The sequence below is a fragment of the Salmo salar genome, chromosome 02 (assembly GCF_965601325.2).
Source record: "Salmo salar chromosome 02, fSalSal1, whole genome shotgun sequence".
Taxonomy (NCBI): Eukaryota; Metazoa; Chordata; class Actinopteri; order Salmoniformes; family Salmonidae; genus Salmo; species Salmo salar.
In genome coordinates this window covers 53,664,304-53,680,689 of record NC_138292.1, presented here as the reverse complement: position 1 = coordinate 53,680,689, position 16,386 = coordinate 53,664,304, and the positions used below count along the sequence as shown (strand labels likewise).

Sequence of the window (16,386 nt, the reverse complement as noted above, 5' to 3'; positions counted from 1 at the left end):
ACAAAGAGACACACACCTCCCCCTTGGGCTTACCAGACGCTACCGTTCTGTCCTGCTGATGCGTAGAAAAACCAGCAAGATGTATATTGTCCTTGTTTTGCCACGACCCCCGAGAAACATAGGATATTACAGTTCTTCATGTCCCATTGATAGGTTAGTCTCGAACGGAGCTCGTCCAGTTTGTTCTCCAGTGATTGTACGTTCGCCAATAGAATGGAGGGTAGAGGTGGTTTATGTACTCGCTGACAGAGTTTTGTCAGGGTGCCTGCCCGTTGGTCTCTCTTGCTCCGTTTTTTTCTTTTACAAGTCTTGGGGATTAGTGCCTGGTTCGGTTGAGCAGTATGTCCTGCGTCTCTGACTCGTTGAAGTAGAAATCTTCATCCAAATCGAGGTTAGTGATTGTTGTTCTGATTTCCAGAAGCTCTTTTCAGTCATAAGAAACGATGGCGGAAACATTATGATCAGTGGAAAAAAAAACCACTAAATAGCAGAATTGGTCAAGAGCCCATAAAACGGCAGCTATCCATTGCAGCGCCATTCTCGGATCCCTCATGACCCGGTTGGACATGACTCCAACAGTGTCACCAGGAGGGATCAGCTAATGAAGTTGGCCACTAGAGGCCTCTATAATTTTCTATGGTTGAAATATACTTATTCTGAGAAAATGTGCAAGAATTGAAGCTGCCAACAAATTTTACAGTAATCATTTGAATATTTCATTGTCATATAAAAAAAACCCAGATGCTCTTCCCTCGACGTAGATCGATCAACTTCACTGTTTTCGGTGTTGGCCCATCAGGCCACCACCTAAATGCATTGATAAATCTTGCATTATGGATATTTCGAAATTCTGATTGACACAACACCGTCAATCACAGGGATTGTCGAATAGAAACGTCTATGGAAAGGCGTTGCCATACGTAATTGGCTGAATTTCTTAGCTATCTCTACCCTGATAGGTGTGTGTGTAATATGGGCATGTGTCATACATTCCGGAAAAAGCCCTTTGCTATAGCCGGGGTGGTGTTTTCCGCTTTGCCGAAAAAAGTTGTGCCAAGGAGGGTTGTTGGTTTCTGTATTCAGAGAAAATGGACAGCCAGGGAAGGAAAGTGGTGGTTTGCGACAATGGGACCGGGGTAAGTTTACTAACAGACCGTCTTCTATCGTCAAATTATGAGGGTTCCGGCTTTTGTGCTGTGCAATTTGACAGATGAGATGGGGAGGAACAGGAAGTAGCTCGCTTCATTGCTAGCTTGTGTAGCCACGGTCTGTCAGCTTGTCAATTAGTTATGCATTCATTGATGTTGGTGCATCTGTCAATTAGAGGTGGCAAGGTTCACACCGGTCGGTGGAATGTTTAGAGTATCGATTGTTTACTAGAATTCGTGAATCAGTTGGAGTAGCCATAAATATTGGTATCGCAGCTGCCGGCTGCTCGAGCTGACATTGCGAACTCGAATCGTCTCGAGCTAGTTAGGTTGCTGGCCAGCAAGCTCAATAGCTAACATTCAAATTTACAAATCGCAGTTTTATAGCATGCTCCAGAGATCACTTAAATCTCGTGTTCTGCCACATTTAGCTATATCAAATAGGTATTCATCAGACATCATTACCCTACATTTCCACCCCTTGTTTCAATTTGATTGTTAACTCAAACTAACGAACGCTCTCTGTAAGAACTTGCCAGCGTCATTGTTAATTGCAACGAATTGGGCAAGGAAAAGACGTGATCTATTGCGTTTTATTCAGTAACTCCACATTTTTAGATATTGTTTGGTGTTGTTCACAAAGAATGATGATCCAGCATCTGTAGCCCAGCCCTCACCGAAACCTCTTTTGAACTTGTAGCAAGTATTTTACACTGCCACATTGTTGCGTAATTGGATGAGGATTTGCGCATATAGTTTTACTAAACCAGGCACCAACAAACAAGTATCACAATTAAAGTACTGCTACCAACTGTTGAACAAGGAAAGTTAACCAACTTAACTTGTCTCGAGCGGTAGATAATGCGCATGCCTCATTCTTGTACAGTGAGGAAGTCAGAAACCATTCTTCCATGTAAGGAGTTATCAGATCAATTGCAACTCTCATGTAAAATATGTTTGTGAACATAAGTCATCTGGATGAAATTGACAAATAAATTACAATATACGCTGTTTTCATCTCCACCATTTTACCTTAGTATTTAGCCAGACTATTCTTTCGTCTCTCTCTTTTTTTTGGCCGTGTTCCATTCAGTGGTTAGCTGACTTGTCTCTCCCCAGCTACCAACCACAATGAAACTGCTGCTTACAGCCTTTGTTCACACTGCGAATAAAAGAGCCTGCTAGCGATTCATAACTCGGAGTGTAAATGGGACACGCTGTACACTGTACCCTACCTTCTGTCTTCAATTCTTGCCTTTTAGTTACCCCTTCCTCTCCGAGGTGATGTCATACACTTCTTTTATTCTTCTTCCCGGAAGGTTGAGAATGAGAAGGTCATTTATGTAATGTAACGTGGGTGAAAGGAGGAGGATTATGTCATTTAATCATTATGTAGGCCTAAAGAAAGCCAAATGGATTTTTAAACATGCATGGAAAAGCGCTTGTATTGATTCACGCGTTAGGCTATTCCTTGAAGCAAACGCCTAGTACAACCTAACAGGTTTGAATGAAATTCCCTGCGTTGGTTCTCTACATAATTTCCTAAGCATGCTGCAGGTCAGGTAGTGATTGTGGGATGATAACACGACCAATGCTGTAACTTCCTCTGTAACCCCTCTAAGAGTGTTCACAAACAAAGTAGGGTGGAGTTGCTGGTGCTGGTCTTTTGTCAGTTTTGCGTTTCCCTCACTAATGGTTAGGATTTGGGGAGGGCAAGCTGATCCTAAATCTGTACCTAGGTGAACTCAAACAGCACCATGTGACTCCGAGAAAGTAGAGAAGGCTCAAACTTCTGGTTAATGAACAAGACAAGTGTACTGAATTATCGATCAGGCTAGGTTATGTCAGAGTTATTGGACTAAAAGGTTTTATTTTAATGTAGTCTGTGCTAAATGCTTTGATCTGATTTCTAGTATTTGGCTATAGGCTTATTATTAATCTCTATTCATTTTTTGTCATTCTGTGTGCTATGAAAATGTATTTATGTCCTATGTTATTTACCAACTTGCAAAAAATGTTTGTCACTGACCCTGCCTCTGTCTCTCCCTTTAAACCTAGTTTGTGAAGTGCGGCTATGCAGGCTCCAACTTCCCAGAGCACATTTTCCCTGCGTTGGTTGGCCGGCCAATCATTCGCTCCACAGCTAAAGTGGGAAACATTGAGATCAAGGTAACCTCACTCGTTTACTTCACAGAAGTGTTTAAAACCCTATGATATCTAGACAAAAATGTGTTCTTTAGTATTTCCTCAAGAAAGTGGTAATAACCTGTTTTTGAAGGGGGTCATATAAACATTGCATTATTTTTTTTAACAGGTAACATACTGGGAATTCTGTCTGAAATAGGTATTAGAATGTGTGTTGCGTGTAATACAGAATACATTGTAAAATGGGTGCTGTTTTGTCTCAGTCACCGATAAATCCACTATAATTGAGAATTTCAATAAGCATTTTTCTACGGCTGGCCATGGTTTGCATCTGGCTACCCCTACTCCGATCAACAGCCCTCCACCCCCCACAGCAACTCGCCCAAGCCTCCCCACTTCTCCTTCACCCAAATCCAGATAGCTGATGTTCTGAAAGAGCTGCAAAATCTGGACCCCTACAAATCAGCCGGGCTAGGCAATCTGGACCCTCTCTTATCTGCCAAAATTGTTGCAACCCCTATTACTAGCATGTTCAACCGCTTTCGTATCGTCTGAGATTCCCACAGATTGGGAAGCTGCCGAGACACTCTAGACCCGAACTTCTACAGACCTATATCTATTCTACTCTGCCTTTCTAAGGTCTTTGAAAGCCAAGTTAACAAACAGATTACCGACCACTTCAAATCCCACCGTACCTTCTCCGCTATGCAATCTGGTTTCAGAGCTGGTCATGAGTGCACCTCAGCCACTCTCAAGGTCCTAAACGATATCATAACCGCCATCGATAAGAGACATTACTGTGCAGCCGACTCTCTTCTCTGTATACATCAATGATGTCGCTCTTGCTGCTGGTGATTCCTTGATCCACCTCTACGCAGACGACACCATTCTGTATACCTCTGGCCCTTCTTTGGACACTGTTAACTAACCTCCAGACGAGCTTCAATGCCATACAACTCTCCTTCTGTGGCCTCCAACTGCTCTTAAATGCATGTAAAACTAAATGCATGCTCTTCAACCGATCGTTGCCCGCACCTGCCCGCCCGTCCAGCATCACTCTGAACGATTCTGACTTAGAATATGTGGACAACTACAAATACCTAGGTGTCTGGTTAGACTGTAAACTCTCCTTCCAGACTCGCATTAAACATCTCCAATCCAAAATTAAATCTAGAATCGGCTTCCTATTTCGCAACAAAGCATCCTTCACTCATGCTGCCAAACATACCCTCGTAAAACTGACCATCCTACCGATCCTTGACTTCGACGATGTCATTTACAAAATAGCCTCCAACACTCTACTCAACAAATTGGATGCAGTCTATCAAAGTGCCATCCGTTTTGTCACCAAAGCCCCATATACCACCCACCACTGCGACCTGTATGCTCTCATTGGTTGGCCCTAGCTTCATAATCATCGCCAAACCCACTGGCTCCAGGTCATCTACAAGTCTCTGCTAGGTAAAGCCCCGCCTTATCTCAGCTCACTGGTCACCATAACAGCACCCACCCGTAGCACACGCTCCAGCAGGTATATCTCACTAGTCACCCCCAAAGCCAATTCTTCCTTTGGCCGCCTCTCCTTCCAGTTCTCTGCTGCCAATGACTGGAACGAACTGCAAAAATCTCTGAAGCTGGAGACTTACCTCCCTCACTAGCTTTAAGCACCAGCTGTCAGAGCAGCTCACAGATCACTGCACCTGTACATAGCCCATCTGTAAATAGCCCATACAATCTACCTCATCCCAATACTGTATTTATTTATTTGTCTTGCTCCTTTGCACCCCAGTATCTCTACTTGCACATTCATCTTCTGCACATTCTACCATTCGTGTTTAATTGCTATATTGTAATTACTTCACCACCATGGCCTATTTATTGCCTTACCTCCCTTACCCTACCTCATTTGCACATGCTGTATATAGACTTTTCTACTGTATTGTTGATTGTATGTTTGTTTATTCCATGTGTAACTCTGTTGTATGTGTCGAACTGCTTTGCTTTATCTTGGCCAGGTCGCAGTTGCAAATGAGAACTTGTTCTCAACTAGCCTACCTGGTTAAATAAAGGTGAAATAAAAATTTTAAAAAAATACAAAATTGTACCTATCATCTGGGGAAAGGGGATACCTAGTCAGTTGCACAATTGAAGAGGTGTGGGGGCTGCCTTAATCGACGTCATCGGTGAGGTTAACTGCCTTGCTCAAGGGCCGAACTGCGGTTTTATTTTTTTACACCTCAGGGATTCGAACCAGCGACCTTTTGGTTACTGGCCCAACACTCTTAACCGCTAGGCTAACTACTTTATAGCCCTCACATATTTCTTTTTTGTGGAGATTTGGGGAAGTTCTGAAATGGCTGCAATGACTTGTGGAGCAGACCATGGTTCTAAGTTTTTCAGAACATGTAGAACTGCCTGGAGAATGGTGCATATTTCTTGATGTTAGATTACATTTTGCTTATTCCCTCCACTGTGAACCTGTTGGAGCAATTTTCCTGACACATAACCTGGACAAGGAAGCTATTTCAATGGCGATTCTTAATTGACCATGCTTTAGCCCAGGACTAGCCTTTAATCTGTGTTTGGGGAAAACAGCCCTTTTGAGTTTAGTTTCTCACAGTATTTGAGAGTTTAAAAAAAATGATTTCCTCCATTGAGTGTCCTCTGGAAATCCAACATATCCAACACACTGGCCCCTGATATATACCATGGCTGGATGAGTCCCAAATGGCACCCTATTCCCTACATAGTGCACTACTTTTAACCCTACGGGCCCTGATCAAAAGTGGTGCACTGCATAGGGAATAGGGTGTCATTTGGGACGCTGGCCATGATTTGTTGATTTGGCCTAGATGTCGCACCTAGTCTTGCTATCAGGGCGTTACACATGAACAATTCCTCTTGATAACATTGCAGCGTTATAAGGGGATGGGCGGGCGTAGGACACGCACTGATTCACCTCTGACCTTGGCTCCTCTGTCCTCTTTATTTTTTCCTCCCACCTCTCCTGTTGAGGTAGAATAACAGGTGTGTGTGGTGTGTGTGTGTGTGTGTTTCATGGGTCCCTGCAATCTGCTCGGACAGTGAAATGGCTGCGCTTGGCATCTCTCCGACAAGAATGGTCCTTTTTTTCTTTTTATCTGTCAGTTGTTTGGCATTGAGTGTTTTACGATGGTGGATGTCCTTTTGTGACATTGTTACTTTCGTACCCAGAGCTATGTGTGAGGTCACTGCATCGTTTCTATGCAGTAATATTCAGTTGCTACTGCACTATTGGGATTCCTCCAAAACGGCGGGTTCATTTTTAAAAAGTCACGCCCTGGTTTTAGCTCTCGTCTGAAACTCTGATCTTTATCCCCTCCCTTCCTAGGACCTGATGGTGGGGGACGAGGCGAGCGAGCTGCGCTCCATGCTGGAGGTGAACTACCCCATGGAGAACGGCATCGTGAGGAACTGGGACGACATGAAGCACCTGTGGGACTACACCTTTGGTCCCGAGAAGCTCAACATCGACTCGCGCAACTGCAAGATCCTGCTCACCGAGCCGCCCATGAACCCAACCAAGAACCGCGAGAAGATCATTGAGGTACGTATACATAAAAAAAAAAAAGTGTTTTATTTTTGTTAACCAGCGACTTAAATCCGTTGTCAGAGGACAATTTCATTAACATGCTTTAGTTTTGAAAGTGTGTATTCTGGAGTGTACCCGGGGAACGGCTGGAGGAGATTTCCTGTAAGGCCTTTTATAAGGTTCCATTGTAGATCTTAAATGATTCATCAGTCATAACAGTGATGCTCTGTGCTGAGCCGGCACTAGCGCTCTCGCTAAGGAGGTTCGTCTTGGAGTTGCAACTTGCCAGTCGTTGTGACTAAGGCAGCAAGTATTTGAACACTTTCAAACACTTTATAGTTTGAGCCTGTCTGGAGTTTCACATGGGTCGACGTTGCACTTTTGGTACTAATCCATTGTGCCAGGCAAGGTCAATCAACCACAGCTAAAGTATCTGAAAGATTTGAAATGGTATTTGAACCTAGGTCTGCTGCCTGGCGACAGCTCCTCAGTGGGAGTCTGTCAGAGCCACTGTTATTGAGTCAGGCTGTCCTCTGTGGGGTGGCCAGTCATGGCTAAGTCGTTATCCCCCTTTTCACCCATTTCAACTTCAGGTTTATGAACATGGAGGTCTATTCCTTGTGAGTGGAAGTTGAGGTTAGATTTGTTGTGGTTTTCCTAGCAGTGCAAAATGCAAAAACAAAGGTCATTTGTATTAGCAAGATGCTAAGTTGCTGGTGAACTTTTTGCAGTGACTACATATTCCAGTGACATACTCTCGCCCTCCCTACCTCTTTCCTAGGTGATGTTTGAGACGTACCAGTTCTCTGGGGTTTACATAGCCATCCAAGCTGTGCTCACGCTCTATGCTCAAGGTAGGTTCTTTTTAAAGCAAAATGAGGCAACTAGAAGGAAGGTAGGACACCCAAAACCAGTGAAGAGCACTGGGTACCTGAGATTTCACTCCAATGAATTGCAAGTTAGTGCCTTTCAGAACACATGGAGGAATGTAGACGATTATACCCGGTAATTAGCTTTTGCTGCGTTTCTACCATGGTAGCAACAATTATTTGGGGCTTAAACTTTATTTTCTGGTACAGTACCAGATATTTTCTTTATATTTTAAAGTTGTTATTAGTTAGTAGTTACACAATAATAACCTATGAGTTACTTGTTTGTTTCTTTGAGAAACAAATTAAAACAATTGATATGGTACCAGAAACTACCCATTGATACCACATCCTTTTCTACAGTAGTAAATACCTAGTATCATAAAATAAAGTGCTTCCATTTGTGATGTGCTGTTTGTAACATCGGTCTTTCTCTGGAAAAAATAAACACAGCTGTGGAATGAGGGATGAAACACAGGCTGTGCTAATGTGTGACCCTTTCAGTAGCAGGACGAGAGTTGAATATGCAGTAGCGCGTAGTTGAATACGTAGCTGTATACTACTTGTTCTATACTAGACTTTCATTTGTAGGACATAGGCCTTTCATTGACCCATGCTTTTTTTAAAATATTGAACCAATGTATTCTGACGGAAAACTCTTGACACCAAGAAATAGGTAACAACAATTAATAAAATGCTTTGGTCTATAATCTCGATATGGGCTTTGGAAACGGTGGGGGTGTTTTCTCACTGGCCCTATTCTGTTGGCACTGCTGTCTTTCTTTTTTAGGTCTCCTGACTGGCGTGGTGGTGGACTCTGGTGACGGCGTCACCCACATCTGCCCCGTGTACGAAGGCTTCTCCCTGCCCCACCTGACCCGACGCCTGGACATTGCAGGACGGGACATCACGCGCTACCTCATCAAGGTGCACCCTCGTTCCCCACGCGTGACTCAGGCTGTCTTAGAATGTCCTGTCCAGAAACAACTCCTAGCCCCTAGGCATGTGTAGATGTGAGAAGACTGAATAAGGCATTATGATGGATATTGCACCTTGCTCATATATATATATATATCCTAATTCTATGAAATCTACTCAAGAGCCTAGGGGGAACTAACTAGTGGTTGATTCCTGGACAGGTTCTTGGATAACCTTATTTCTTTCATGAGTATGTCTGATGACTTGCTAGTGGAAAGCAGTCGACTGTAAACCACACCTGTTCATTATTTCATGTTAAGACTTGTGATTAGGAAAGGTGACTATTTGAAAAAGTATTGTAGTCTTTTTCAATTAGTTTTGCAGTCCTTCTCAACGATGAGATCTCTGCAAACCTTACCTCTGACCTTTATCCATCATCCAGCTGCTGTTGCTGAGGGGCTACGCCTTCAACCACTCGGCGGACTTTGAGACGGTGCGCATGATGAAGGAGAAGCTGTGCTACGTGGGCTACAACATCGAACAGGAGCAGAAGCTGGCGCTGGAGACCACCGTGCTGGTTGAGTCCTACACGGTCAGTAACATAGTCCCACACGGTCATCATCCTGGTTGAGTACTACACTTTCAGTTCTTATTGATTCATCTGTATTTTTCGGCCTGGCTATATGGTAACACTGCCCCCTTGTGGACATAATGTATCATGCAGATGATCAGGTTATAATTTTAGAGCATTAGAAGCCATATTTAGTGTGGGAGGAGCTCTTGAACCAAGCTCTGCCCCCAGGTTACTTAGTCAAGTCAACCACGTGCCCAAATCCCGTGAGCAACCCGGGTTCGATGGCCGGTAGGGGTTGGCGGTGAACCGCGAGTCCCTGTGATGTAAAGAGGGAGTGGATGGAATTTTTCATATGTGTGGTGGGCGGCGGCGCACCTCCTTGTTTCCCTGCCCAAATCCTGGAGAGAGAAGGAGAGGCGGAGGACAGAGGATGGAACAAAAGCACTACTGTATCGTTGAAGAAACGACCCCTCCCCATCCATGGGCATGACATCATTTCCTGTACGACCCAGACTCCCACGCCACGTGCTGACCTGGTGTCTGTTTCCTACTCTGGACTCCAGACTGGAGCGTCAATGGGCCCTTTATGCTCCCTCCCACATAGTGTTCCGCCACGCTCTGTAAAAGGCCTACTGTATGTCAGCCGGCTCCATCTGACCAGAGGGAGAGAGACTCTTACTTAACGTTGCCAGTTCCAAACATTGTCTATTGTCCATTTCTAGCCTAGCGTTGCCTTCAGATTTCCCTAGCGGTGTTCTAGCAGAAGAAAGCCATCAGTCCTGTCTTGATGTCAATTAAATGCTTTCCGATGTGTGAATGTTGATCCCCTTTCTGTGTCCCCAGCTCCCCGACGGCAGGATGATCAAGGTGGGAGGGGAGCGGTTCGAAGCCCCTGAGGCTCTGTTCCAGCCCCACCTCATCAACGTGGAGGGAGTCGGGGTGGCAGAGCTCCTCTTCAACACCATCAATGCAGCAGACATCGACACCAGGTATCTCCATGACAGACTCCCCCTACTTACTAGTGACCTAGTGATTTCCCATCCTCTTTCACTTCTTTGCCATTTCATTAGTTAACATTTAAATCCACTCAATGACTTGAGAGAAACAACAAATGTCGGTACGTATAAGTGTCTTACATTGGCTGAAAGCCTAATTTCTTGTTAAAATAACTGCACTGTCCAATTTACAGTAGCTATTACTGCGAAAATGCCATGCTATTGTTTGAGAGCTCCTAACAACAACACTTTTTTTCACCACGATAGGTTTGATAAATGCACCTCTGAAGATGAAATGTGTACTTAAATCAGAGCAAGATTTCAGAATGTATCATCCAAAGGGTCCCAGAGACAACATGAAGTTTTGTTAGATAAAATCCTAAAAAGGTTCATACAGCATGCACAATCGATTTTGTATTTCCACTCGTTCAATGTGCAAAGAACGGAATCTGTGTTCGTATCTATTCCTCATACATCCTAGAAGGTAACAAAACTTCACTATTTCATCAGGGGTGTAGTATATCCTATAGGACAGCATATTTGGTCAGAGAGTGACGCCTTCATGGCATGCCGAGGACGCGGGCAACTATCTTTGTCAAATAAGCACCAATCGGGGTCAAACATAGCTAGAAAACCAATGAGCTGGGCTTTACGGGAGTATCCGGATACCATGTATATGTCGTAAAATGTAGCTACTAACTTTGTACGACAGCATGCCTTTTCATTTTGGACCAAAATTTTAAGGATATTCAGAGTTATGAAAACTGGTTGTTTTGCAAATGTTGAACTTATAATCTGGCTACTAATACTTGGTAAGCTAAATCAAAGTCCAAGTATACAGATTTGACGATATTATTGCAGAAAAATAGAGTATGAATGCAAATGTCTCCTTCACGATTTGCACAAATGTACCTCGGGACTTCACACTAAAAGTCTTGTAGGTCAGTCATTCTTCAAATTATCCATCTGAAACTTTGCACATACACTGCCATCTTGTGGACACTATCAGAATTACAACCAGTGATGGCTAGAACTATGACCTTTCTCTTGCATTTCAAAGATGGTGGTAGAAAAAGACCCGTTTTTTTTTTTTTTTTTCTTTTAGTATTTTCTTATACCAGATCTATTGTTATATTCTCCTACATTCATTTCACATTTCCACAAACTTCAGTGTTTCCTTTCAAATGGTACCAAGAATATGCATATCCTTGCTTCAGGGCCTGAGCTACAGGCAGTTAGATTTGGGTATGTCATTTAGGTGAAAATTGTAAAAAAAGAGGCTATCCCTAAGAAGTAAAAAAAAAAAAAAAAAAGACAGCGAGTGACTAGCACCCATTCTCTCCTCCCTGCTGCCGCGATCACCACAGAACATCAACAGTGTGTATTGTGCTGTCCGTGTTGCTGAAGCTGCAACATAATTACAGCCATTTCTGACTGAGAAGTTATGTTACCGAAATCCCTAATTTAATTCCCTATTCCCTCAAACCTTGCTGTCGTTACGTGACACATGTATGCGTCTCATGCACGTGACCAATAAGGCCTGCCCTATAGCATATCATAATCGCATCAATAAATTGATTGTAACAAACTCTGAAACGTGACAGCAAAATGTCACGTCCTCTGCATCCAAACTCGAAACGGTGGAATGTTTGCTGGTTGCTCAGGAGGTAAAGGGGAAGTCAGATGTGTGGAACAAATTTGACTAGTTGTGGAAAATACTGGAGATCAAGAAAAATAATTTGAGGAAGTGCTGGGAGCATATTATGTGTGCCAAACAGGTGCTATTAGATTATAATGATTGTTCTAACCGTTTGGAACAATATAAACAACACAAAATAAGTTTACCAGACAGGCTGTTGTAATGTTTTAATTGCAAAGCCTTTATTACAGCAAAGACTAAACAATAGCGTTAATGGAACGATTTAGGCCTATTTATCTTTATGCTAATTATTCAATAGTCGCTTTATTGTATTTTAACTAAAATGCTTGATTGCTTTTCAAATCATGAATGACTTGTATGCTGTGTGATGACATGAACTAATAAATGATTGCTTGATACGGTAGCCTATATAAATATAGGCCTATTTAAGTTACGGTATTAAAACAAAACAGGATGTGCTCTTTGGCCTACAGCTCGATGATGGTTATACAAGGCTGCTATACTAAGCCTACTTATGATAACGACATTACTTATTAGAATAATGATGATCATAATAGTAATTAACAATAAGAAGGGGAAAAAGGAGGGTTGTTATATTAAATCTACTACTTTCTGACAATTTGGAAAGGTGTAAACAACACTAAATAAAATGTAAAGCCTTTATTACAGCATAGCAAAGATTAAAACATTTGTGATTGTTTATCGATGTGGTTGCGTGAGGCTTGGTACTCACAGAATCAGTAGGCTATTAAACAAACACTCAAACAGGCAACAGAAGTAGAATCTGTCTTTCTGTAGATATACACTACCGGTCAAAAGTTTGGACACACCTATTCATTCCACACCTACTCTTTATTTTGACTATTTGTTTTGGTTACTACATGATTCCATGTGTTATTTCATAGTTTTGATGTCTTCGCTATTATTCTAGAATGTAGAAAATAGTTTAAAAAAAGAAAAATCCTTGAATGAGTAGGTTTTGTCCTAACTTTTGAGTGGTACTGTATATGGATGATGTATAAAGCCAGACACATTTTAACAGTTAGGCTATTGATTAAAGACTTAAATTAAGTTGGTTTCCTCTCTCCTCACTTTTCTTAGACAATTAAGGCAAGGATTATTTTCTCGTCTCCAAACTCCGCTGCTGCCTCCGCCACATTGTTCTCAACACCAATATGCTGGTTAACTTTGCTATTATGCACATAGAAACATGGTCTAGGAAAAGGCGCCAATTCAACAGCGCACTGATGTTTCACAACCGCGGACAGCGACCACTATCCAACGAGAGCGCATTTGTTACAAAATAATATTTTTATTAGTGTTGCACCATTGTTCTTATGTAATATACAATTTCAGTAATGCATGTCTTGGACTGTTTTCTTGCTACTGCTCAACTAAAGAAATCTCAGTTGACCAACTGCCTATCGACCAAACAATCGACCAGTCGCCTAAATGGGGTCAGTCCTAGATTATCAAAATGTTTCTCCATATTGTATTTTTTGTCTAATATTCTATACATCCCTTTTTCTCTTCCGTAAACATCCTCACCTTCTCTCCTCAGGGCTGAATTTTACAAACACATTGTGGCAAAATGTTCTCTTTTCCTCTCTCCATGTCGCCATTCTTATTCACCTGAAGTTATTTCTCTCCATCCTCTTCCTTCGTCCAGGTCTCTTCTTGTCCCTAAACGTCTTCTCCTTCTCCACACAGGTCTGAGTTCTACAAACACATAGTGCTGTCAGGGGGCTCCACCATGTACCCTGGCCTTCCCTCTCGACTGGAGCGTGAGCTCAAGCAGCTCTACCTGGAGCGCGTGCTGAAAGGAGATGTGGATAAGCTCTCGGTGAGGGCGCACACAGAATGCCATTTATATCTTCGAAGTAGCATGCTTTAATTACATGTCATATTTTATTGTTGATGTTTTTAGTGCAGGTTTTACTGTCCAATGTTTGACTTTTAGGGCAACAGACATTTAACGATCCATTTTCTCACTGCAGTCATTTGATCAGCCACCAGGAGGCGGTGTTGCCCTAAATTGAATTAGTGTACACAACACAAGCAATGTGCTTCTTCAACACGGAGTAAACTATCTTTGTCATGGGACCATGTTTAAATCATGCGCTCACAACTAAATTAAAATATAATGTTTCATTGTTCCTCACTCATTCCTTTACACACTGATTGCTCAATTTGGCAACTATATCCATTTCAGCATTTTCAATGCCAGGCCTGCTGGTTCAGTTAATGTAACTATTAGACGACTTCACACCTATTTTTAGTTAAGGTTGTTAAGAGACATTTTTCCTCCCACTCTTCTTCTCTCTCTGCCCCTTTCCTTATTTCTTCTATTTCTCCTCTTCCCCCTCTTATTATGCTTTTGCTTTCCCTTCTCATACTTTTCCCTTCTCCTCCTTATCTTCTATTCTGGCTCCTTCTTTCCTGCTTGTGTGCAGAAATTCAAGATCCGGATCGAGGACCCCCCTCGGCGCAAGCACATGGTGTTCCTGGGCGGGGCCGTGCTGGCCGACATCATGAAGGACAAGGACAACTTCTGGCTGACGAGGGAGGAGTACCAGGAGAAGGGGATGCGTGTCCTGGAGAAGCTGGGGGTCACCGTCAGATAAACCCCCCCCCCCCCCCCCCCCCCAAGATGCACATGTCTGGGCTAAGTCTGAAATGGCACCCTCTCCCTCAGTGCACTACTTTTGACCAGACCCCATAGGGTAGTGCACTATCTAGGGAGTAGGGTGCCATTTGGGATGTAGCCTTGGTCTTGTCTCCCGCCCTCCTTCTCTGCCACGTCCTCCACTTGATATCCATCTACCGCTCACTTCTTCTCGATGCGATCATCTGTTTTTACCACCCCTGTCCCAGAGTCGCTCGCTCACGCTCTCCAAGGGCATGTTGGGACGGACGGATGGGGTTGGGGAGGTGGGAGGAGATGGATGAGGTGCTGACAACGCGTCTCCTGGGAATAGTTTCAATCATGTTGCCCAACTTATTTGGTCAAAACACGAGCCCAATGATCATCAAGATGAAGTCAATTATTATTAGGGATTCATTTATAGAGGGGGTGTCGGATTCTCCTGTGTTGTGGGCACAGGGTACACAAGGGGCCTCCATCAAAGGCGAGCTGCCCTTTTTTAAATCCACCCTTCTGCCTGCCTTTTGTCTTTTGTCCAGTCTTAATCAGCAGGTGATTTCTTGCTCCTCTTGAGGAGGTTGTGTTAACGTTGGGGGGAGGTCAGGGGGTGATGGTGGATTAGAGTGCAGGTGGTTTTTGGGGCATGTTTCTCCTTCTCACAGGGTCCACCTGCCCACTTGTCTGAATCCCATATGTAGTCTGTTGCCACTGTGTCGAAAGGGGGATGTGATGATGACAAAAAGAAACGGTTGGCCTTCCCTCACGATAAAAAAGGCATTTCATTCCACTGATGGCTAAATATTTGCCATGTATTCAATTCCAATGAGGACTGCTCAGACTTTTCTTTGAAGTCATATTTTGTGTTCACATTCATTTTGCTGATGCGCTTTCCTTTTGGAGAAGAGGTTTTGCCTTTCGTTTTTGTCAGACGGACAAATAACATGTCTTTGTATTTTTTTGCAGTGCATTACTCCCGTGTATTTTCGTAAAGAGTGAGGGTGTGTCGTCCTCATCATGGCTGTTGGACACACGAGTCATTCGGGTTTTTAAGGTCTGGGTTACATTTTGCCCTCAACAGCAGGTCTAGGATCTCTATCCCAGGCCTATCCTTAACCATTGTGAGCTAAACAATGCATCAGACCTAGGACCAGTTGTTAAGGGCATACTGAACCGTAACCTATTTAGAGAGGCAGTCATTCTGAGACCAGTAGGAACTCTCCCTAGTCTCCGCTCCAGTGAAGATTCATTCTTTTTGAGGTCAGGGGTGGGGATTTGTTGGGGGTGTTGAACATTTGTAATATTAAGAATTTGGGTGTCAGTAGACATGGAGACCACATAAAAGCTGGTATTTAAGGTTTTCCTTTTTTGGTTTTCATATGTATATTGGAGGCACTTACACAATGTGTATAATTTTCTTTTTTATCCAAACAGTCATCCAGTGCCAAGTGCAGTTATTGTATTTTTTTTTGTTTTTTGGTTCATAGCATAACTGCCTACCGCTGATTTTTAAATAAAGCAAAGTGATTTATAAATACCTGGTGGTGCTCTGTGTTTGAGATGTACCAAGTGGTCGCCATAAATACTTGTGACATTATCGTCGTTGTCGGCAGTGATCCTAAATAAGACCGAATTAGAAGGCAGATGATTTGCCTCAAAAGAATGAGTTGCTACATTCACGTGTACGGATGCATGGGTATGCTGTGTAACTATGTGGTCATATTTAGAATGAAGGCTGCAGAGAACAAGAATGCGAGTGGCTTCTTCGTGAGTGTATGTCAATTTTATTTGTCACATGATCGTAAACAACCGGTGTAGACTAACAGTGAAATGCTCATGGGCCCTTCCCAACAATGAAGAGAAAG

General features: G+C 43.0%; 1 protein-coding gene across 1 annotated transcript; it reads left to right on the top strand.

Moving 5' to 3' along the window:
- Positions 1-985: 985 nt before the first annotated feature.
- Positions 986-16,058, top strand: actr2a (actin related protein 2a). Its single transcript, XM_014172672.3, has 9 exons — positions 986-1,136; positions 3,207-3,317; positions 6,664-6,879; positions 7,646-7,718; positions 8,524-8,660; positions 9,094-9,243; positions 10,069-10,214; positions 13,591-13,723; positions 14,334-16,058. The coding sequence occupies exons 1-9, from the start codon at positions 1,089-1,091 to the stop codon at positions 14,502-14,504; spliced, it is 1,185 nt and encodes a 394-aa protein (XP_014028147.1). The 5' UTR covers positions 986-1,088; the 3' UTR covers positions 14,505-16,058.
- Positions 16,059-16,386: the final 328 nt, after the last annotated feature.